The sequence below is a fragment of the Ricinus communis genome, chromosome 4, assembly GCF_019578655.1.
Source record: "Ricinus communis isolate WT05 ecotype wild-type chromosome 4, ASM1957865v1, whole genome shotgun sequence".
In the NCBI taxonomy this organism is placed as follows: Eukaryota; Viridiplantae; Streptophyta; class Magnoliopsida; order Malpighiales; family Euphorbiaceae; genus Ricinus; species Ricinus communis.
Genome location: NC_063259.1, coordinates 26,084,335 through 26,109,403, shown reverse-complemented (window position 1 = coordinate 26,109,403; position 25,069 = coordinate 26,084,335). Strand labels below are relative to the sequence as shown.

Sequence of the window (25,069 nt, the reverse complement as noted above, 5' to 3'; positions counted from 1 at the left end):
TTCATTGGGCTGCATCACCACTGAAAAGGGCTGTTTTCTGATCCGCAGCTCTTGAGACTTTCGGCTTCCAGGAATTTGAAGAAGCAATGGCTGGTTAGTATCCATGACAGAGCTTGCCACAAGTGCTGGGTTTTTGGTAACAACTGAAGGTCCAGTTGCTCCAAGACTCATCTTCGCAATAGAAAAAGAAGATAGTTTAATGATATTTACCACCATCTTCATTGACTTCTCACAAAGGGAACTGTTCCTTTTCTTGTTACTCATGGCTTCACTAAAACAAAGTTCTTGTTCAACTTCTCCTAGAACAAACAGGATAACTAAAAGACCCAGTGGGTAAATAAGCAGGCTTGTCAAACATGACACAATCTAGCTACGGGGACAGAGAAGCTAACTGCTATTCAGCTAGTTTGTGGGAGCTCTTAAGAATAATGGCCATATATAAACGAAGAGAGTCCTTTGGTATGTGGAGATTCCTTTCCCAATCCTTCAGACAAGTTCCTTACTTAAAGGATGATATACTAATAAGGATGATATTATAAAGAATCTATATTCCCCACTAACATATGTAACACAAACAGTGTACAGCTAGTGAAATATCCACCTGATAACTGTCACTTGGCTAACTTCAAGATAATCATAGTCCCTAGCAAAGCTTTATTTCCGATATGGATTGAAAGAATTTGGACATAGGTCCCATAAAAGATTCATCTATTAAAATAATGAATTTGTGCTAATCCATTCAAAATACATATGTGCTTAAAATGATAGCTAATAATAGTAGCTTTTTCAGATATGCTGCTGATGCCAATCTTGATGAGGTTTCTAAAACTGAAGCTTTTTCCAAGCAGTATCAAATGTGTTTCTTGTTTTTAAGTAAAGTGAGGAACAAGATTCTACACTGATTTCATCTTCGTACTTTCTGCAAACTTCTATTCATCATCACTTTTATGTCATCTTCATGAGGAAGTTCTAAACAGAATCTTACCCCTCTTTCTCTCAATAATTAACAGAAAACCAGCCACATGGTATTTTAGTGCGCTGGATTGGATATTCTTCTGAGACGCTATCAATTGATAAATTAATTGAGAATCCATCTCAAGTTGTTATGCTCTCTAAGTAGTGATCAGCCAATAATTTGCAAAAAAACCAATCCCGCATCCATGACAAGAAAACCCAATTTTGAAGAGGGAAAAAGAAAAAGGAATAAGACACGGAAACATAACTATATACTCATCATTTTTATGTGGTCTTCGTGCAACATATTTTCTCTGCTGTAATTTATTTCTATTCACTTTTCTCATAAGTTCATCAGACCTATTCAGAGCTTGTCTTAATTCTTTAAACTTTGACAGATTTTCAAGTGCAACCGCAAGCTGGCATGGCACACCTGCCATGCATTCCAAATATGAAATCAAACGAGATACAAAAGCGTATGATAGGGCTAGAAGTTAGGCTTGTTGCTAAGAACCTTGGCATGCTTTTTTTATTAGCTTAGTTTTCATCATCTTACATATATTGGTAGCTCAAAGTGCCCGATTTTCTTCAGTTGTCTGTCTCTCTGTTGGTTGAAGTGTAGTTTTTATTTTATTTTTTTTTGGTTGGGGGTGGCGGGCATGCAATTCTTTGTTGGTGTGTGCACATAGCTTGGGTTGCTGCACATATTGGCAGGATTATGATTGTGTGTAGTAGATGTAATTTGAAATTGAAACCGAGTGTTTGGGAGTCACCTAATACGAAATAAGATAGTCCAAACCTATATTTTTACAATACCCTTAAACATTAACAATATGCAAGTATAGCTTTTTGAAGACTATAGTAATACAATGTTCTGAACTTTCTGTAACTATATGTATATGCATAGGAATTCTATGGACAATAAAACAGATGAGTGTGCTGAAATGAAACTTAGAGTTGATATTAAACGACTCAAACTTACAGATGCCATGTCCTGTTAGTTTTGGATTCTCTCTCTCTCTCACACACACACACACAAACGCTTTATATATATATAATATTATAAGCTTTGGAGCTACACATAAAACGAACAAACATTGGCAAATAAATTTTTCACCTACCATTTATCAATGAAAGTGAGACCGAGCAATAAGAAAGTACCTTTAATCTTTTATTCAAGAACAATAAACAACACCTGCAAGAGCTCAACTTGTATTTATTTTCATTTTCTTCTTTTTTTCCTCTTTAGGAAAAAAATTAAGTTAACGGAAGATAAACTTACAAAATATTAACAGGCTGGCTTGCTCATGATACCATATCATCCAGAAGAAAGCCAAGGGTTAGGCGCAATGTATGTATACCCTTGAAAATGTTCACCAGCTGTTGGTGTGCAAGCTGGCGAATCATCAGGAGGCATTGTTGTCCAACACCGATCAAAGTTTTCTGTACAGTATTTTCCACTCACATCTGGCTTGAACTTTGGTATCAATTCCCTTGCCTCTAATTTCTTCCAGTTGATTGACCGAAACCATTTGTGACTTTTGACTTCATCCCCTCCACTAGGACCACTTCCCAACCTTCTTGATGGTTCCTTTTGCAGCAGCTGCAAAATAAAAAAGAAATTTCCATAACTTGGGACTATTGAACTGAAATAGAGAGAACGAAAATTGGAGTAGAAGAGGGGAAAAAACTACATGAAAGCTTATACTTACTCCTTTCAGTAAAGAGTGAGCTTCAGAGCTGAGGAATGATGGAAGCTTGATTTTTTCTTTGATAATTCTCTCCTGAAGTTTCTTTCTATCTTTGTGCTCAAATGGTGGCTGTAGATATTTACATGCATTAATATCAGTTTGGAAACCAATATCCAGAAATTGGGACCTATAACAGCACCTTGTCACTTATTTTTAGGAAAGAAAAAAGAAGAGCGGAGCTGACCACGAACTACTAGAAGCAACAAAACAGTGAGCTGAATGTATTACCTGTCCAGTTAGCATTTCATACAAGAGTATTCCTATACTCCACCAATCTGCATCTTTGTTGTGGCCTTTAGACTGTAAAATTTCAGGAGCCATGTATTCTGTTGTCCCACACATTGAGTTAGATCTACTAGATTCATCAATTTCCTTCGCAAGTCCAAAATCAGTTAGCATAACCTGCATGGCAATTATAACTTTAGGAGCTGAGCAAATTAATTAGAAGTTATGTAAGCATCTAGAAGCAAAAATGTTTAACATAACGAGTTTAATAAAAACTGCCACAAAAAAGAGTGCATGGGCATAGTCATTACATGCCCATCAGAATCCAAGATAATGTTTTCAGGTTTAAGATCCCGGTGCACAATCCCGCACTTGTGAAGATGTGAAACAGCAGAAACTATCTCAGCGGTATAAACCCTCGCCTGATCCTCACTGTTCAGGACACAGCGAGAACAAAATTAGTATAAGCACATATGCATCATGATAAGAAGAAGCCTAAAACTTTTCCAACCATAAGCTACCTGAAGAGTCCTTGACGATAAAGATGAAAGAATAGATGTCCTCCATTCATAAAATCCATTATCAAATAAAGCTTAGACTTGGTCTGAAAAGAGTAATTTCATCAAATTCACATAGAATTATCCACAACCAAAAGAAGGACAATAGTTAGTTAGAAAGTGATAAACATTCTGTGTTAGCAAAACCTAGAAACCCTAGTACCATAAATTGCTAAAAGTAATGATCTTTGCATTATAATCGAATAACATGGCCCAGTAAAAATTCAAAATTTAATGAACATTGCACAAGGTAAGAATGCTATATAAATGAAAATGCATCAAAATAAAAATAATCACCCACAACGCTAACACGGTAGCAACCATTGCACCAAAAATTGCTAGAAGTATTGAATAACATGGCCCCATAAAATTAATGCAATCGTCATGAGCAAGCTAAGAAAGGTAGAAAACATTCTATTATCACAAATAAAAAGCAATGCATAGTTTTTTTTTCCTTTTAAGAAAAATCACCACCCACAATAGTAAACATAAAAAAGGAAACGAAAAACAAATTTCACCTGAAAAGAGTAACGAAGCTGAACAACAAAAGGGTGCACAACTTTAGTAAGAATATCCCTTTCAGCTTTCATATAATCGACATGATTCTTTTTAATTATAATGTCTTTTCTCATGACTTTCATTGCAAAAATCCCATCACCATCACCATCTTCACAATCGCTCTCTTTCCTTTTCTTTCTAACCTGAAAGACTTTACCAAAAGCTCCTTGCCCAACAACTCTCAAGATTTCAAAATCACAAGGACCAATCTTATTGCTAGAACTTTTCAGCTTCTCCTCGTTATTATCATCTTCTTCTTCTTCAACGACACCGTTTTCAAGATCTTCTTCCTGGATTTGGAAAGGGAGGGAAGAGGAGAGAGTGTAGCGGGGAGAAGGACCCACAAAGGAGTGGGACCGGTTGTGGATAACAAGTGGGTCTCCTATAAAGGCGGAGGAGGGAGGAGAGGAAGTTGATGCTGACGTGGACGGAGACAGTGAATGGGTAGGGTGTGGAGTAAGTGGACCAAATACATCAGAGAAATCGAAGTCGGAATTGGGATTTGGTGGTGTGATTGTGAGTTTTTTGAGGTTGCTTGATAATATTGCAGAGTGGAGGTTTTTCTTTTGTGAATTCGAAACCATTTCTCAGTTTTTATTAATAACAAGAAGAAAAGAGAGATAGAAAGAGAAGAGCCAGCCAAGAGTTCTGAATCAAGGCGGGCCGAGAGAGCTGAGATTACATTTTGTTTAAGAAAAAAAAAAAAAAGCTTTTAGATTACTATTGAGAGAGAGAGAGAGAGAGAGAGAGAGAGAGAGAGGAAGGTGAGTTCACTTAGGCAGAGGATAATAGGGAAAATGATTGCTGCATTATTGACACGAACACGGGAGGAAAGTAAAGTGAGTTCAATAGCTAATAAAAATTACGCGCCTTCACTTCTCCTGCCCTCACTCGCCAATATTTAAATTGCAAACTTTATTGCCCACTTTTTTTTTAGGATATATATATATATATATATTTTTTTTTTGATAGCTAAATTTTTTTGATATGATTTTGACACATAAAAATTTCGATATTTATCCATATTTTGATATATGAAATCTAAATTTATATATTAATTTTATAATTTTTTATTAATTTATTGATTTATAAATTACATTTATAATTAAACACCGATTCTAATTTTAAAAATAATATATTAATTATATTTTAATATTATATCAATTTATAAATAATATCATTATTAATACTAATTTTATTTTAAGAAATAATATATTTTAATATTATATTAATTAATAAATTAGTTTTATAATTAGATAATAATTATGATTCTAAAAAATAATATCTTAAATTATATTTAATAATAAACTAGTTTTTGATTATATAATAAATTTTTAATTCTAGAAAATAGTTGTAACACCCTTAGTTATAATAATAATTATATATATATATATATAAAAAAAAAAAAAAAAGAAAACTTTTTCTCCCCTCCCCCTCCTCCTTTTCCTTCCTCCCTTCCTTCTCCCTCCCCGTCCGACTGTCTTCTTCCCAGCGCCGCCTACGTGCCATGCCGCCTTCCTCCCTTCCCGCCTGCAGCAGCTCTCCATCCCTTTCCTCCTTTCCGCCGACGTTACCAAGGTAGGGAGTTGTCTTCGCCGTTCGGCCTCTTGCCGGCTTGTTTTCGGCGATCTGGCGCCGGAATCGGACTCCCACCCCGAAAACCCTTGAAGCAACCCTTCTCCGTCGGAAATCCTTGCCGTGAGCCTTGAAAGGTGTCGCGTGAGCTGACTTTCCGGCCCCCGATCCGCCGCCTTCCCGGCCACTTTCCGGCCAAAACTCTTGTCCTTCCGGACTCTCCGTAACTTGAGCTTCGTAGGCGCCCGGATTTGAATTCCGACACTATTGGCGGGACGGGCTTCCCGGACCCCGGTGTTTTCTGACGCTGAAATATTTTAATTTTCAACTCGGTATAATTTTATTAGACTCCGAAAAATTTTGTTATAATATTAGAAAGTTATTGAGGCTATTAATTGCTTGTGTTGGGTAGTTTAAAAATAAATCAAATTGAATTGTTTGGATTGTGGTGTTTTGGAGTCGGAAAATATTAATGCAGTTCTTGTGGCCCGGCTCCTGTTATTAATTTCCAGCATGTCCGATATGTTTTTGGCAGTCCTGGACCCGTTTTACGGGGGGTAAATATCCGTAATTTAGGGAGGTTCGCCAAATTTTCAGTAATCCTCGAGTCCAATTTAATTCTAGGCAGTCGACCTTAGGGTCTAAGTTTAGGAAAAATGTTCGAATGTCTATTAATTGTATGTCTTTTGTTATTAGATAATTCAGCCTTCCCTTGCCGTACTCCACCCGAGGCGTAGGAGCGGACCGTGGAACGCATCAAATCTGTGAGTTAAAGTCATTTAATCTTTCGCGCTATTGCTAGTCCGATTTTAATATGCTATTTAGAATTTGTGCTTAATATGATTATTAGTATCGCAAGGTAAATGATTTCACTTGATTATTAATATTTGAAATAATATAAATATTATTATTAGTATGTTATAATAAGATAAGCGTTATTATTTTTCCCTCGCAAATTGCACGTTGTTTTACCTTAAATCTTTAATCTTTATTTCCGATATGTGTTGGTTGAGTTCATCGGATAATGATATTTCTTATATGTGATGATTGCGAATTGGGAAATGTGGCTTGTAGAACATGCCACTTTGATGGGTTACATCAGATCAGCGTCTTACCGGTAATGATCATGGACATGTAATAAGATATTTATGGGTTTGCCCTGGTCGAGCATGGCTCTCTGGGCTGATTTGTGTAAATTGCCGGAGGTAAGGTCCCTGGTCGAGCATTGCTCTCGGGGCGCCGGCTTATTTGGATATTTAAGTGACCAGACTGGAGGTAAGGTCCCTGGTCGAGCATTGCTCTCGGGGCGCCAGTCTTATTGGATTAAGAGAGCCGAATGGCTACTAGATTTCTTATTTGGATATTTAAGTGACCAGACTGGAGGTAAGGTCCCTGGTCGAGCATTGCTCTCGGGGCGCCAGTCTTATTGGATTAAGAGAGCCAAAGTGGCTGTTAGAATTTGGGGTTAGGGTTCTACTTAGCCACACGTCCCGTGAAAGTAAAAATGTCTTTATTTATTTACACTCTCCTTTTATCATTTTATTATTATGGTGTATGATTTTATATTATGACTGCAATTATATTCAGAAATTGGTATATTGTTTTGAATAATTAATATATCATGTGAAGGTTGCAAAAGCCCTTAGATTATTTGATTTTGACTCACTCTCGAGACTGACAGTCTCAGTTGTAATTCTTTTCAGGTGACAGTTAAAGACTTTCGCCTTCGCACATTCGACAGTCCGACTTCTTCTTTTTCGGACTTTTGTAATTATCTTGTACTTGTATACTTGTCATTTTTACTCTAGAGTATCCGCAGTAGGAAATTTTAAAATTTGTATAACTATTCTGACTCTTGTTGGTAGTTTGATGATGTATTATGCAAGACAATTATGACTATTTTATATTTGGATTTGCGGGTTGGTAAGGCTTACTACGGGTTTCGGTGGCCTTAAGCCTACCCATTCCCTAGTGCCGGTCACGGGCCCCCAGAGTGGGTCGTGACAATAGTAATATAAATTATATTGATATATTAAAATTAACTAATAAATAATTCTTAAAACTTTTAAAGAATTAGGGACATTTAAAAATAATTAATTTGCTATTATTTTTTTAAATTTTATAAAATAGTATAAATATTGAGAATTTTATTAAATCTATCAACTTAATTTTATAATTAAATTAATAATAACGGTCGTGCAACGCACGAGTAAACGACTAGTATATATTAGTTTCTGAGACCTAAAATATATTTAACATTTATGTTTAATTTTTGATATATAAAATTTTTGTTTTGACATGTGTACTTATTTTTTATACATGAAATTTAAGTAATTTTATAGTTTTCTATTAAATTATTGATTCATAAGTTACATTTTAATTAGACACTGACTGTAGTCCTAAAAACTACCATATTAATTATATTTTAATAATATATTTAATTGATAAATAGTTTTCTAATCATATAATGATACTAATTATATTATGAGAAACAATATGTTAATTATATTTTAATATTATATTAACTAATAAATTATTTTTATTATTAGATAATAATTTTAGTTCTAAAAATAATATTCTAAATAATATTTTAATATTATATCAATAATAAATTAAAAATCTAAATTATATAATAGATTTTTAATTTAAAAAATAGTAATACCAATTATATTAATATATTAATTTTATATAATATTAAAATTAATTAATAAATATTTTTTATATTATTATATTAATAAAATTTAAAAAATTAAGAATATATAAAATAGCCAATTTATTATTATTTTTAAAATTTTATAAATTAATATTAAATATTAAAAAATTTATTAAATTATATCTACCAATTTAATCTTATAACTGCTTTTTTATTTCACAACATATTTCTCTGAAAATACTAACTTCCTTTTTCTTTTTCTTACAAGTGCAGTGATGAAGTGGCGCATGTCACGAAGCTAACACATTTTTTCTTTTTTAAATAAAAGAAAGAATACAGGTCTTAGGCATGGATAGGTTTCGTGGGCATTGGGTCTGTCGCGTCAAGGAATATCCTTCGATAAGCAAATTGAAGACCTACGAATACCATTCTAAAGGTTCGTCGGACACGCCATGGTGGGAGTGAAGCCAAGCACAAGGATAAATAGAAGATTTTTGCAAATTTTATATGTAGTGGGAGCATGCATTCATGAATAAAAAGATCAAATCTCCTCTTCAAAAGAAAATTTTAAAATAAAGATTAAAAAGATCTAATCTCCTTAGGAATTGGACGAGTAACTGATGGAACATTAGCCAAAACCTCGTACTGGAACGTGTAAAACCTAGAATATGTAAAAGTTTAGAGAAAGCAACACGTAGCTGGAAGTACATGTGTGGCAGTGTTTTGTAATTTCTCCTTTCCTTTTTCCACTATTGCACAATAAAATTACATCTTTTATACTGAAAAATTTGTACCCCAAAAATTGAAGCCACTGCGGTTCAAACCACTCTCGACATCGCACATCTCAAATAAAAGATACAACACCCACTCTCTCCCAACCAATATAAAGTGTAATGATTCTCCTAAAAAAATTGGAGAATGATTGAATAATACACAGATGGTCAATGAATGAAACAGCCAATATACCTCGTGACTAACAGATGAACACTAAGCAAGAATGCACCTTTATTTTACTCCCCCCTTTATGATACAGTTACCAAATTCAGCTCAAGTGGCCTTAACGCCCCTTGGACAATCTCCTGTACTGTTCTGTTCCGCCGACATACATCAGAGAGCTCCTCAACAGGAGCCATCAGGGCATTGACATCAATCCCGGAAGCTGCATCCGACAATGCTTGGAAAAATCTTGCACGCTCAACCTCAGTGACAGCAGTCAATGGAATTAGTGAAATACTCTCCATTGCCCACTCCACTGCCCTAGCTCCATATGTACGTGTTACCGCTAGTAAAGCATATGCTACCTGCAGGGTTAAAAAGGAACATCATGACACCCCATAAAAATATTAAACTTAGTTTACTACCATAACTCGGCATGTAATGTTGAGTATAGGGGCTACCGTTTCTATTCGAGAACTAGGAAGTGCACCAGTTAATGATGCGACCAATATTCTTGTAATGCTGGCGCCTCGAGGAATAATAACACTATCTCTGACAGATAAGTAATGTTCCCCCACGCTAGACTTTGCCAGATCAAAAATGTCAGACAAGAAGGTCAATATGGAATTGGAAGCCTCCCTGCAGAAATCGAACAAAACTGAGGAAATAAAACAGTACACGATATTGGTAAAGCATGGATATTGAAACCCAGTGCGGTATATATGTTTCACTGCAGCAAAGTAATTTAGTAGAGTCTTTTGGTTAAAAAGGATAGAAAAAAAATTTAACATTGTACTGACTACTGACTTGATCCTTTTTGCTATCTTTTGCTCTTTAATTGGTTTTCTTTTCGTACTTGAACCTACTTATCTAGAATAATTCAAAATTAAATACGTTCCATGTCAAAAGAATACTTTTAAACAAGTGATGTAAATGATAACATATGGTTATCTGTTAACATATCTACACTCTACCCTACAGTAACTTTTCAAAATAGTATCAACATATCTGTATTTATATCCCACATCTCAATCCCAGCCTCATAGGACATCCTGAACTAGTTTACTTTTGAAAAGTGTTCAGGAACATAAACATTCACACACACACACAAAGAAAGACTAATATACCTGTGCTGTACTGTGATGCCGATCATCGAGCAATCAACCAACAATGGGAATACAGTAGACGTAACAAATAGTTGAGGGCAATAACGAATGCACCTTGATGCCAATAAAAAACAATCATCTGCAATATCTGGTCTTGCAGTGAAGTCCTGCAGAACAAATGTAAGTGAGATTGAATGCCGTGAAAGATAATAGGGCCCAAACAAGAAATAACACATTGTTTTGCATAACTATGACCTTGATATTCGTAAGAAGACATATTGTGCGCTTGAAGAGGGCTTCAATCAAATTTGTTAGGTAGCATGCACAAGATGGGTCAGAACCAAATATCTGCAGCCCCAATAAAAAAGACAGCTCAATTTTAAGATCTAACATTAAATATAGACAGAAGTTTGTGTTCAGAAAGAAATACATACCTTTATAACCTCACTAGAGAGATAAAGGAAGCAAGGCTGATGGTGCTGTTGATAAAGGGCTTGGATCTCTTCTAGCATTGCTCCTATTGTGATTCCCATGAACCTTCCAGAAGTTCTCACCTACAAAAGAACCCGTTCATTTACATCTTCAACTAATATTGATTAATTGATAATAATCAATATGAAAACATTACACCTTTCTGTTTGATTCCTCTAATAACATAGAAAATAAAATGACATGGATGCGACATGAAAAGCCCCTCATCCATGACAAGTTCCTTATGCAATCTTATATACAGACTATTCAAGGTTGTCAGCAAGATGCTTGGACACTGGTCAACAATATGAAACTATTCTTCAGATGGCTGGTAACAAATCCTTGGAGATACTAAGACTAGAATTCTTCAACTGTTAGATTAGTAAAATTTGGCCTATTTAAGGGTCTCTTTAGTCTAATTCTCTAAAAGTCAGCTATATAACATTGCATAAGGTAAAGTTCAGCAAACTCACAGCATATTTGCAAGCTCGGCACAAAGATTCCATTGTTCGCATGTCCCAAGCACGACTGCAGCAGGAAGAAATTGATCAGAATAGTGTGGAAAACCCAAAATTAATCACAGAGGAAAGCGTGAATATTCTGCAGTATGCATAAACTTACAGGTCAAAGATTGCTTTAAAGAGCGGCCAAAGCCTTTGAATTGCATCTGCCACAGCTTCAGGGTGAGTTACATACCTGAAATGGTGTTTAGTCGTGATTTGGAGAAATCAATAATAGATTAATGCTGTTTTATTAAATAAACCGAGTCTATAAGCTACCACCCAGATGAATTGATAAAGACTCACCCCGATGGTGAGAAGAACAAACTACAGGCCAAGTAACTCTAAAACAATTACTAAGAAGGCACCATATCAATAATATTAACAACATTAGCACAAGGATGTCTGGCATACCTAAAGATGTATGCAAGTCGATCAATGTGAACCGTTAACTCCCTAGCAGGTCTCTTCTCCAAAGTTTCTGGACCTTGATTGATAACTCCCTGGTTGTTCACATTATCACCTAGCTAGTATCATGAACAATCAAACAACAATGGATAAATCCACTAGTAATAAACCTCACCTGTAAAGAAGTAACAACTGGCAAGCATAATTGCTCCAAAGCCTGCTTGGCTTGGTCAGGAGGAAGTTCTGTAATGACCATGCTGCAAAATAAATTTACAACAGAAGTCCAAATCAAGTGCCCTATGCAAAATGAAATCATCAAGAACACAGTAATTTCCAAGGTGATAAGGTAAAATTCATACCTCAAAGCTTCAACTACATGCAATGAATCTTCAGCCGAGATTCTAAAATTACCTTCCCCAATCAATGCCCTATGGTATATGGAGTAGAGATCATCAAGATATCCACAGAGCTTTCTACGGCAATCTGCAGCCAGTATAAAGCATTTTAATCCATACTGAAGAAGATATTGAAAAATAACGTTTCATCATATAATTCAGTGACCATGGAAGAATAGGGAGAATAGCATCCGGCTGCTCTGGCAGAAAAAGTAGAATGTCACAAGTACAAAAGAGAAACAACTAGCATTCAAGTATATAAATAAATTGAAGGCAAAGCAGCAAATCCACCAACACTAAAATTGCAACAAAAGATAAACAAATGGGTGAAATGATGTCTCTATTGAACTATTATCTTAATCTTAGTGGTTCTCTAGATTCATTCAATTGCTGATTCTACATAATATAGATTGTTTTGAGTTTGTTCTCTTTCTAACATTTTGTTATTGCCACCAATGCTGTTAACTGGATATGCTAATGCATATTTTATCGAATAAAAGTGTAGAACACAAGAAAAACATTTTATCTACCTCCTTTAACCAGCATAGAAATTGGATGCATCAACAAATCTGAATGTGATTACACCTCAAGCATCCAACTAGTGACAAGATGTGAAAAGCTGAAGCATCAAAACCATTGTTCTCAACACAACAAAACAGTGTATATATTCAATTTCCACGAGGACTCCTCAAAGTTTATAGGTTTCTTAAAACAAAATTCCACTATCGTATCACCAGATGGATGCCCTAAATGCTTAAATCAATTTTCATTCATTTAAAACCTTTTACAAGTAGAACTTCAAATCAACACTTGAACTCTACTCCTCAGGCGGAGTTCAACGCCATCAACAAATTTTGCAACAAAGTTTCGTTAAGCATGAAGTTCTGAAGTTCAAAACCATAAAAAGAAAAGTAACAAAGCAAAAATTAAGAGCCTGCTGCATTAATTTTTTAAATATCTAGAATGTTAAAAAAATTTGGCATTAGGATGTTACCAAATTGCAAGAGATTCTGTTCCTACTGCTGCCCAAGTGCAAATAATCACTCATCCAGGAAATCACATACCATCACAGATGTGTCTGAAAGCCACAGCTGCAGCAGCTGCCGAATCTTCTGATGTCCCCATGCCATGCATGAGAATTCTCATGACTGAAGACAATAAAGGCAATCCATCCGATGCAGCAGAAAGCCATTTTGAATATGCTCCGATTGTTAAGCACACTGAAATTATGCCATATAAAATCAGGTTCAGATTGCACCCCAAGAGGCACATAAACTCATTGAGGACATGGTATGGGGCTTAAGCACTCAAAACACAAGCAGATATATTGTGAATCTCTGGTTCCTGGTGACATTCATGCTGTAGAGTAAAGTAACAGTATCTAAAGGTGTTTGTTGGAAAAGATTTATCACCTGTCTGAAGCAGCTGGGGCTGATGTGGAAGTTCAAGCAGCAAAGACATAACCTGTGGAAGCACCAATTAACAGAAAGTTTAATTCCCAGGTATTTTGAATTCACACTTCAAATACCATAAGATGTTTTGATCACTAAAATAGACAAAGGATCAAATTTGTTCATAAAGGCACAAGAATAGAAATTTGTTAATGCTGGTTTCTCTCTCCCTCTCTCACACACAATACAAATATAAGAGGCGCAGGTCTCAAAATTAAGACTATCCATGATTATAAACCATGGGAAAGTTTGAGAACAATTTGTACCTTGGGCAATACTTCAGCTTCAGCAATTGAAACGTAATTTGATATAGCCCTGATGCAAAATAAAGCAGCTTCCGCAGGACGCCATTCACTATGTCCATTTGCCCAGCAAGCTTGAGCCTATGGATGGTATAAAACAATTTCTCATTATTACGATAGAGAATTAACAATTAAAGGTTCCAAAACAAAATATTAAAATAGAGTTCTAGAGCACAGAATCAATGCAATAAGCATCCAAATTAGAACTTGTTTTTCATCCATATGCTTCCAAAACCATATTGTCGAAGGCAACTAATATTACTGCATACTGTAATACGCACCTCAGCAAGTTTCACGTATAGAATCTTCAGAGTTGCATCACCATTTAATACTGATGCTGCATCAATTAACACATCCGCAACAGCTAGAAACATCACAGATTCTTTTAGTATTGGAGACTTCCCAGACGTGAGGTGACGTCAAGGAGAAATATCAAAAGGGAAAAAAATGAGCAGAAAACTATCTCCACAATTTATACTTAGATATACAGCCAGTAATTGAGCAATCAGGCGTTAAACAAGACAGAAAAAAGAACAAGCACACTAGTCTGATTAGTTTGACACACAACTAGAGCAAACTCAAAAGATAAAAAAGTACCCCTTGATTAAATTCAAAGATTAGCTCACCATATCTGGTATGTTTAAAATCTTTGAGGTCTTCAATCGAAAGGTTTTGATAATCTTGGGGATATTGTACTCGGAAGCTAACCTGTGATGAAAAACTATCACTTTCAAATATCTTTTCAGAAAAATAAAAAAGGAAAATTGATAATTACTACGCACTAATTCTTGGCCTTTTCCAAACAAGAAAACCTTCAGATAATGAAATGCACCAATGATTATTTCACATTTCTTAATACAGCAAACAAGCAGCAGGTGTTATGGAAATTTATTGTAATTTACTAGATTGGGTGCTCAATAAAGCAGGGATATAAAGGGAAAAACCCCTTTTGGCTACTGCATCATGCAAATTTGAGGTCTCAGAAGTACATGAAAAGAATAGTCAAAGTACTATAATTCTGAATTATATGAGACCACAGCCTAAACTTGTAACAGAGCAAAGCCATAAACTTTAACAATACGACCAAATGCACAGAGAAAACATAAAAAGTATCACCCAATTTGGATAAGTGTTTACAGACAGATAAATATTGGGACAATAAAACATGCATCACTATTCATAGTCAATATCGCTCATTTTGAGTTCCAGTGTACAAAATTCGGCCTTTATCCTTATCTAGTTGCACTGGGCCACATGGATGACTTCTGTTCTACTGCGAATAGGACATATTTCATTTCAAAATAAAAAACACTAACCAGGGATACAAGTGACTCATATGCTGAACGAAAAACTAACAATCTTCTACTTCTCTCAGCTTTAATGGACGTCTCATCGCCAAATGAAGTATATGAGTCCCTGGCAGATTACAATCATATGTTCAAGCTTTCTTAAGAATATGACCAGTACACTCAGAAGAGCTGCAGATGGATTCACCTCTTAGTCAAGATAACTTGAAGACTGTGCCAAAAATTAAACGTCATTGAAGCAATGTCATATTCTGGGTGTGAAGCAACTTCCAACAATGCATTCACAATCATCATTGCTTCATCTGAACCTGGAAGAGGAAAAAAGAAATTCAGGAGAGACTTCACAACATCAAATTCTGATAGTTATGTAAAGAAAACAGACTGATAATTCAGAGGAAATGCACATAAGAAGAGGGAGCGTGGGTGGAAGAGAAACTAATAAACTTAAGCAAAAGGTGTCAATAAATGGTAATAATCTTTACCAGTTGCAATCAGCTCAACATATGAATCACCCATGTCAGCAAATAATCGAGCAATGGCCTTAACATCTTCTTCATCCTAAAAGAAAAATCAACAGTAATTTGTAAATTCAATTAGCAACAATGTGCCACCATAAAAGAACAATCTACACAAAACAATTGGAAAGTTCTACGCCGTTAAAAAAACACATGATGCACACAATAACCATATCAAACATAGAATGGATATCAAGTCATAAATGGAGGAGAATATCTAAGATACCTTACATCACCCAAACATATTTTATTTTCCAATTACTTTGGTGGCAGATGCTAAACACGATGAATTCAAAAGACTACCTCACCATTTCACCAGAACGCTATATTAAACGATGCTTTAACATTTCTGTAAAATGACTAAACAATAACCAGTCCAAATACTAACTCAAAAAATAAAGCACTTAAAAACTGTATGAATGCAGCACCTTTGAAGGATCCCGAAGTTGTTCCTTTAGACTCATAACTTGGGGCACAAGCACTTGAATTAAAGGCATCTGTATAGAAATACCACCAGAGTTCCCTGATGTTGTATAATGTATCAATTCTGAAATGACTGCAGAGATCAGGAAAGTTTTTCATCAGTTATGAGAGCTAAACCCAGTACTTGAAGCACCAACTAAGTCAGCCACTCAAATCTGTGCTAAGATATTATCCACAAGAAGATGAGATTGAAGAAAAGAAGCATAAAAGATATAAGAAGATAGATAAACATTTTTCCTGAATTAAGAATTAAAAAAAATAAAAACCTTGATATAAAAGTCGTACTTGGCATTGTTTTTCTTACTTTATAAATCTTTATCCTATTCTCATCTTCTCATCAGTTTGACCCTGCTTATCTAATGACTCTTGCTCCCTCCCTCCTTCCCTCAAAAGAGTTCCTTTGTGCTTGGTAATTTATGTCTATTTGTGATTTATCCCCAAGTTCAATCTCGACTTTCAACAGTTGCGCAATATCAACCTACAACTTCAACAACAATTTTTTAATTTGACAAGCTCTCATTAGTACAAGATGACTGTCAATTGTTGAAAATGCCAGTCCTTGGGTTACCATGACTAGCAGAAGAGAGTGCACTTGAAAGCAGAAGGCAGATGGCTTTTCCTCAACTGTTCATCCTGACTCAATCTTGGTGGCCCCCACTAAGGTCTAATCATAACTCAAAATCTTATCTCCATCTTGAAAATCTCTACCACATCAAAGGCCATTATTCACTTCAGTACATTGGTCTCTTTGTTTATGAGTCTCTCAATTCCTTGTGTGAAAGAATCATAATGTTCATGAAGCAACTCCAAATCTCAGTATCTCAATTAAGGCAAGTGGCTACTGACTTTACAGTTTGGTCTGCTAGTCATTATATTATTGATAAACAGGCTATGATAGATTTACTCTAATCATCATCTTAGAAGGGTGCTCATTTCTTGGACTTTCTAATAGACAAAATATCCTTAAGATCCCTTTGTTATGGACAAAGTTATCCCCATAGGTGCCCATTTAGTCGACCGCCATTCTGTTTTTTTAAGTGGTGAAAAACAAATCAAAGCAATAACGTGCAAGATATTCTAATGACTCAAGGAAAAGCAAGGTAGCATCACTATCATTCAAAAAATTTCAATAAAAGCCAAGTATATAAGCAAAAACTAAACAAGTCATAATAAGATTAACCAAAGTCCCAAACATGCTTCCAAACAGCTTTTTTTTTTTTCAACTGTAATACCATTCACAGCTGCCTCTGAAAGTAGCTCTGAATTCAAGCTAGAGAGAGCTGTAAGCACCAAAGGGTGAGAGGAAAGCACAGATCCAGGGGTCCTGAAACCAATAGATGTCAACATAAACATCACAGAATTTCTAGTCAACCTTTTATTTGTCTCAAAGGGGGTGTATTACAAAAATTAACCAAGCGGCTATAATATCATGGAAAAACCAATATTAAAGAAATAAATTTCTTACCGAGAGAGAGAGATCCATGCTTAAAAACTAAAGCAAATCCAGCTATCATGCAACAATTTTCTTAGAGTGCTAGTAAAAATTCTCTCGCTCTCTTTTATTTTAATTATAAGGAAAAACACTTATGAGTCGGAAAATCTAAAATATTAAAAAATCAACAGGTTTAAATGCTAGAGCAATATCTTAAAAGAATCTTTTAATATTGATATTATTTACCAACAAAAACCTTTTTTATTGTATATAGTGTTGCAAACAAACTTCACCATTTAATATCCCAGTTCCCCAAATTAAATACTAAAAAATTTCTTTGCTAGATGCATCTACATAAGGTAGTGTGGCAGAGAGAAACTCATACCCGTGCCTCAGTCGAAGCCAAGAAGCAAATGCCTCAAGAACCTGAAGAAGATAAACTTCAAATGATCAAAGCCCAATTTTATCAAAACACGCAAATATCCATACAATCAACTTCAAATTTAAAGAGTTGCACAGGAACGTGATATGATTAGAAGAAGAGCAATAAATGAGGCTTTTTCCCCTGTCTTGGGTTGTTCTTTCAGGAAATTGTCAAATTTGCATGTGACAAGAGGCTCGGATTGCAATGAGATAGAATGATAAGGATTACCAACAACACATTTAGAAGAGATCTATAAACCAAGACATGTTTTGAAGCCATGTCTAACAACTATCATCAGAAATCTTTGTACTAAAAAAAGTGAGCTCAAAATAAAATCTTTCCAAGACATGACTTGGACAACTAACTATAAACACCTTGCACATTATTTATGTCACTGTCCAGAATATAAACTTTCCATGGAGCATATCACACTTATGCAGCTTTCTATCATGATTTAAAAGTCTTTTTTCTTCTATTGTCTTCAAAAAAATTCTGATCAATAAAAGTTTTAGTAATTAGAAGCAAAAAAAAGAATAGAAATAATAAGAATTTTTTTTATAATTTCTTTTGTTGCAGTAACAAATTTCAGTCACAAATTAAGTGAAGATATTTTATTAGCTTCAATTTTCCTGCTAACACCCAGGGATTGCCATTTAGATAGCAATCAGCCATTCAAAGCAGACTCAAAAATACCCCAAGTTAATAAGTGGTGCAGCTGATGCTAATGGTAATAGAAGTGCATCAGTATTCCCAATTTGCTTTCACAACAACACGCAATACCATCAAGGCATCTAATACTTTGCACTTTGCAGCATGATTATTGAAAGAGTACTGATAACAAAAATTTGCATAATCGTACTCGTACAAGTACAGGACTACAGCATAATTTTAGCACGCACCTGCTCTTTGAGTTCATTAATTTTCAAGCAAGCCGTCAAAATATTAAGAGCAACTTCCATTTGAGAAGTCAGCTCTTTTTCAAATTGGCGGCGCCTTTCTGGACGAGCAGCTATCTTATAGTTGAACACTTCCTGATACGAAGACAAAAAATATTATAAAGACACATAGCTAATGCAAATAAATCACCACAGCGCTTTTTCTCACAATTGCAGGCTTAAAAGAAAATACATACATGTATATCCACATAAACTAGCTAATCTTTCAGTTCATAATAAAGTTTATGCTGTGGCTTTCGAAGGGAAGAAAAATCCCTTTTTCTCTTCACTATGTAATGTGTTAGATAGTCAGTAGATCTCTTAGCATTCAGCATGGAGAAGCTTTTACTGATATCCATGCGACCACAGATTTTCTCAGTCTTGTACATTACCTCCTGCATAACATGGAGGTACCAAGCCCTTAATACCCATTAAGGTTGTTTCCTTATGAAAAGAAAGGTAGGTCTGTCGGAGACTACGCCTTCTAACACAGATGTGCACTGTTTTCAATAATATGCCAAAAAGATACAATTGCCATATTCATATTCACAGCCACTGGAAAATATCCCACAATTAGACAAAAAAATTATATGATTATATATCCACCATGATAATGTTAAACCCCAAAAAGTCCTCACCTGAGAAATTCCAACAGTCACTAGTACCATGCTTATGGTTGCAATATCAAAGATCATTTTCTATAGAGGGAGACACTCGTCTCTCTCCATTGGATGCCTATCTTTTCTCTAGTTTAACTGCAAACCAGGGAAATTTTGCATTATTCTAAAACTCTTGTTTTGAATTTTTTAAGGATAACAAATTTACCCATTTGGATAACAGATATATGCAAGAATGGACAGGAATGTCCTCAAACTGGAGCTGGCTTTGCATTCATCAACACGCTAACAATTAGATTTTTACAATTCATTTTGCAGCTGACAGCAGTATTTAGTATTGGCATGGATAAAACTTCCACCCATCTACTCATCACTTCTGAAACTAAGTAACAATCTAAAAACAAAATGCATCGAAAATGCACAGGTGCAATTAATATACCTCTGGTAAAACTGTTAGTAGCTCCAAGAAACCTGGTATATATTCTGGATGAGAATTCATCTCATCCTTAAGCCAATTCACTATACCACCATCTCCCCAATCCTCTGCAGGAACTTGTACAGCCAAGGCAGCAACAGCAATGCTAATCTACAAGCCAACCAACTGGATGATATATCATCTTGGAATCAAGAAGTTACAAGACAGTTGTGCACTTGTAAAATAACTTTCATAGTATACCTGAGTCCTGACTTTAGGGGGGCCCCTATGAAATTTTTTCAGTAAGGTCTGCGATCAGATTCCATAGCCAACATAAGCAAACATTTAAGTGTTGTGTCAATGCGCAGGTCCATACATACAAAACAAATAGATATTTTCCTAATGAAGCTACATATATTGATCATTACATTTGCAATACAACATAACACAACTGGTGCAATCTAGTTAATTCTCAATGCAAGTTCTTTCGCACCACAATCAAGCAGCAAGCCGCAGCAAAAGACCCATATTCGTAATCACAACCTCAGCAGATATAGCAGTTTCCAAGGAAACAAATTTAAGATTTTACGTCTTATCTGCATGTAAGCGATAGCAGCTTTTCTAGGTGACCCACAAAAGTCATAACCACTTGTTGATCCCCCTTGAAAAATGAAGCTTTGAAACATGCACTTACAGATAAAAGTTGCAAAAATACACTGTGTAACTCACAGTGCCTGCCATCATATATCCTCATTCCTCTTAGACTCTTAGTGAAGTGTCAGAAGGAGCCCAACCAAATTATGAAGAAAATACAAAACAGGCACGATTTGGCGACAGTTAACTCCCTAAATACAATGATATAAATACATACACAGACACACTTTCTAAAATAACTATCATATTTAGCTCAAACAGCTCATCAATTACATGGAAGAAGTTTATGTGCACATGGTCATGGTACTTATAATATGACTAAATGGAAGAACACATCTGAAGTTTCTCCACTACTAGCAGTATCCATGAACACACTTACAGTTAAGGAAGTTCGTAACGGTCCAAAGGCTTCAGAAGGCAATTCTTCATAGTCTCTTTGCACCTAAAATAAGAAGCACCAATGGTTAAAGCTTCAACTACTAAACATAGAATGACACGTATACAGATAGATGTTAGAGCATATTAAGAAAATCAATCAGCAAAGAGATTAAGCACAGAAAGGATGACGGCTGTGTAAATAAAATGCTTCAAGTAAATTGAGATTAAAATTACCTTGCTTCGAAGAGTTTGAGAGCAGAAGATTAAGGTTTCCATATTGCTAGTGGAATCGTGAAGCAAATTATCAGCAACCTAATTAAACATAAAACATTAACAATTGTATTTAAGTAAATAAACAACGATGAAATTTGTCGTAATTTTGGGTAATGGGGTGGTGTGACCAAATATTTACACCATACAATGTCCAACAAGAACAATGAAACATTTAACAGCTCCCAAATATTTAAATAAAGTTTCACAAATGAAACTTGCCTATCAATGCAATCAATAGCCATAGAGTATATTTGATAATTCAATTAAAAAAAAAAAAGAAGTTGCCAAATCCAACTTCCAACAATTTAATATGCTGCCAACAATATAATCTGAATAAACCCTAGCCAAAGCAATCATATCAATGAACCAAAGACCCAAAAGCCAACCCTGTGACCTAAGGCCAAACACAGCATTCCAGGTGGTGAGGTAAAAAAAAAAAAAAGAACTTATTAGTCATCATCTAGTATCAAATTTTCCGGTTAAATAACAAATGCCTATTTATACTAATTATAGATTTGATGATTTGCATAGAAGTTTATTCTATATGTGTAAATGGAAATCTATAAAATAATGACAGATTAACAGTTAGGTTAGTAGTTCACTATTAATCCACTCAAATTTCAAACTAAACAACAAGTATACTTTATAGAAATGTATTAATACTATATTTCTAATTAAATTCTACAGTAACACACTCAAAATTCTCAAAGCAACAAAAATAAAACAAGCATTATAAAATCAAAACCTTCAAAAAAAAACAGCGGAAATCCAAGTGGATCAGTAAAACATTCGAAATTCAAATCTCAAAAACTAGTCACCTGCCAAGCATCGATTGAGCGTTGAATATCTTGTAAATACTCATCAGCTTTGGAACGAAGCACCTCATCTGGATGATGATACAGTGCGTTTAGGGCTTCTTTCACTGCCTTTTGATGATCCATTGGCTTCTCCGATTCAAAAATTTAAATAAAAACCTAAACAAACACGAAAATGATATACAGAGAGAGAGAGAGAGAGAGAGAGAAGGAGAAAGGAATAGGGGTATGTTTGGTAATTTGTAGAACTATTTTAATTTTTCTCAGGCGAGTGTTCTTTTTTCTTTTTTAATAAATGGGGTTTTGGCGCCCCTCCCTTTCGCTGCAGTGAAGACGGGTTTTGGGGGATTTTTTCTTTTCTTTTCTTTTTTCTATTTGATTTGATGATCAGGAAGAGATTAAGGAGTGAATTTTTGAGAAGTTTTCAGCCGTTGATAGCATTTATTTGTGCGTTTTTTGAAATTTCGTCAATGAATAGTCAACCAATGTGCTATTGGACACGAGGCGTTTGATTTCGTTTTTTTTTTTTTTTTTATTTTGGGACGGGGTTAAGTTGGGACCCATTGTACAGATTGTCAGTGTGGAAAACTTGGTTGGATGGATACATCTGATCTGCACAGGAACTGCTTCTATCAAAGTTAATATCACAAAATACTCTTTAAAGCAGCGTTTCGCATTCAAGTTGCAAATCGTCACTTTAATTTCTATTTTATATTATTTTTCTAAATTTTTATATAAAAATAAAAAAATGTGAATTGATGTTTTAAAAACAATAATTTATAATATTCTATGAGGAGATATGCATTAATATTAATATTGAAATTGTGACAAATCAATTCAATTTGCAATTAGAATCCTCGAGTGCATATAAGATGAAAGAAAAACAGACAAAAATGAAGTTAAATTAATTTAGGGTTGATGAAATGTATGGTGAGATGATTGCGGTTGTTGAAGGCTTCTGTGTTTTTGTCATGCGTTTGATGGTGACCAGAAATAGCCCATATGAGAGGAGTCTTTATCTTCTAAAACTGAAATTAAACTGACAGGCTTGACAATATTTCCAGTGCCTACACTTTTAATCAACATATCCAATGCATAGTTTAGCAATTATTAACCTTTTTCTTAAGGAAAAAAACAACAACATTTTTTTAGGATTTTTTTTAATATTATGATCATAAATCAACTAATAAGTATTATTTATTTAGTCCAGTTAAAATAAAATATTATTTATGACGACTTATATTCTAAGTAGTAAAAAAACATATATATTTTTCATATAGTGACAATGACATGTTGTTTTTAATTTATTAGATATTTGATAGTTGTAGACTATATTATATAGAATAATTATTTTTTATACTTATCATGAAATTAATAAAATCTTATTAAGGTTAATAGTCTTAAAAGAAAAATTTTGTATTCGATAAACCTCTAATTTTTATAATAAAATCTTTTTCTAATTAACTAATATTGAAAGTTAATTTAACTAATAATGTGAATATATGAATAAAACAGCAATAAATTATAATAGTTGTCATGAAGAATAAATTCATTCATCAAAAAAATATTATTTTTGAAAACAAGAAAATCTAAGTTGGTTTCATTATATTTTCAGAATTGTTAATAATATATATATATATGTATATATTTGAGTCCATTTATTTAATGTAATATAATTATATCTCTTTAAAAAGGATATTCTTACTGTATAATTTATATTTATAAAATTTAATAAATCTTAATATATATATATATAATAAAATATATAATTTTAATATAAATATTTCATAAAAAAAGTATTTAAATATGTTATTATTGTAATTCTAATAGTATTACATCCAAAATGCATATAAAAATAGTTAATATAAGCTATTCACATCAGACGAAAAAAATAGGTTATTAAACTGAAATTATTTAGACTTACGATTAAATCTCCAAGACGAATTTCAATTCCTTTGGCTTCACGAGATCAAGGAGAGAAAGACAGCACAAATGAGGTACTGTAATTTACTGCACTGCAGAATGTTGTGACGAATAGCTTTTTATGATTTTGAATTATTATTGTATTATTCTTAAATTATTATATATATAGTATTTAATACATAATTTGCTATTGTTTTTTTTGAGCTATCATTAATTTTATGTGAATGTCCGTTTGATTAATTTTTGAACTATAATATAAATTTTTAAATTATATAATTTTTTGATATATATATATATATTTAATTTTGACATTTATATTATTTTTACCACATAAAATTGAAGTTTATATATAAATTTATAGTTTTTTTATTAATTTATGATAATAAATTAAATTCCTAATTAAACACTAATTCTGATCCTAAAAATAGAATATTAATTATATTTTAATATTTCTATTATTAATTATATTTATTTTAAAAAGATATATTAATTATATTTTAATATTATATTAATAAATAAATTAGTTTTGTAATTAAGATAATTATAATATAACAAATAATATTTTAAATATATTTAATAATAAATTAAATTTTAATTATATAATAGTTTTTAATTTTTAAAAATGAAAATATCAAATATATTGATATGTTCATTTATAAATATGAAAATTAATTAATAAATGAAAAATTAAGAATATTTAAAAATAATTAATTTTTTTTAATTTTTATAATATTATAAAATAATATTAAATATAAAAAAATTTATTAAATTGTATCTATAAATTTAATTTTATAATCAAAATAATAATAACGATCTTGCAACACACAGATAAACAATTAATATTTAGATTACTATATTCTAATTAAGAAAGTATTCTAATTAAGAAGGTGATACTTCAGATTATGTAGTCCTCTCTTTGGGAGATTTACATTTAAAAGTATTTATACATTATTATACTTTAAAATATATGTTTCTTTGCCTCTTATATTTTTTGAGTTCTAGTCCCTTTTTAAATAAGAAATTAAGTCAAATAGAAATTTTTATTTATATTTTTAT

General features: G+C 33.5%; 2 protein-coding genes and 1 long non-coding RNA gene across 3 annotated transcripts; 1 reads left to right on the top strand and 2 right to left on the bottom strand.

The window, feature by feature from the left end:
• Positions 1-2,104: 2,104 nt before the first annotated feature.
• LOC8258140 (serine/threonine-protein kinase AtPK2/AtPK19-like) lies at positions 2,105-4,812 on the bottom strand. Its single transcript, XM_002511434.4, has 6 exons — positions 4,006-4,812; positions 3,452-3,534; positions 3,242-3,362; positions 2,934-3,107; positions 2,667-2,774; positions 2,105-2,557 (listed from the first exon to the last, which is right to left on the bottom strand). Exons 1-6 carry the CDS (start codon positions 4,627-4,629, stop codon positions 2,273-2,275), a joined length of 1,395 nt encoding a protein of 464 aa, XP_002511480.3. The 5' UTR covers positions 4,630-4,812; the 3' UTR covers positions 2,105-2,272.
• Positions 4,813-6,341: 1,529 nt separating this feature from the next.
• Positions 6,342-7,526, top strand: LOC125369902. Its single transcript, XR_007215585.1, has 2 exons — positions 6,342-6,384; positions 7,324-7,526. It is a non-coding gene; the product is annotated as an uncharacterized LOC125369902 (long non-coding RNA).
• Positions 7,527-8,992: 1,466 nt separating this feature from the next.
• On the bottom strand, positions 8,993-22,774 carry LOC8258141 (transportin MOS14). The gene is made up of 27 exons (XM_015725614.2): positions 22,094-22,774; positions 21,237-21,314; positions 21,004-21,066; positions 20,232-20,279; positions 19,995-20,141; positions 18,903-19,034; positions 17,965-18,005; positions 17,380-17,471; positions 16,093-16,220; positions 15,632-15,707; positions 15,337-15,457; positions 15,159-15,258; positions 14,469-14,550; positions 14,124-14,206; positions 13,807-13,923; positions 13,502-13,553; positions 13,154-13,309; positions 12,054-12,177; positions 11,870-11,951; positions 11,701-11,789; positions 11,408-11,482; positions 11,260-11,314; positions 10,750-10,869; positions 10,571-10,663; positions 10,337-10,482; positions 9,671-9,848; positions 8,993-9,574 (listed from the first exon to the last, which is right to left on the bottom strand). The coding sequence occupies exons 1-27, from the start codon at positions 22,214-22,216 to the stop codon at positions 9,296-9,298; spliced, it is 2,880 nt and encodes a 959-aa protein (XP_015581100.1). The 5' UTR covers positions 22,217-22,774; the 3' UTR covers positions 8,993-9,295.
• Positions 22,775-25,069: the final 2,295 nt, after the last annotated feature.

Excerpts from the sequence above, each read along its gene's own strand:
- LOC8258140 (XM_002511434.4), bottom strand. The coding sequence starts at position 4,629 with ATGGTTTCGAATTCACAAAAGAAAAACCTCCACTCTGCAATATTATCA. Across the intron at positions 3,108-3,241 it reads TCTTGGATTCTGATGGGCAT|GTTATGCTAACTGATTTTGG; the intron begins GTAATGACTATG and ends ATTGCCATGCAG. Across the intron at positions 2,558-2,666 it reads CTCACTCTTTACTGAAAGGA|CTGCTGCAAAAGGAACCATC; the intron begins GTAAGTATAAGC and ends TTTATTTTGCAG.
- LOC8258141 (XM_015725614.2), bottom strand. The coding sequence starts at position 22,216 with ATGGATCATCAAAAGGCAGTGAAAGAAGCCCTAAACGCACTGTATCAT. Across the intron at positions 15,259-15,336 it reads CAAGTTATCTTGACTAAGAG|GGACTCATATACTTCATTTG; the intron begins GTGAATCCATCT and ends GTAATCTGCCAG. Across the intron at positions 9,575-9,670 it reads CTAGTTCTCGAATAGAAACG|GTAGCATATGCTTTACTAGC; the intron begins GTAGCCCCTATA and ends TTAACCCTGCAG.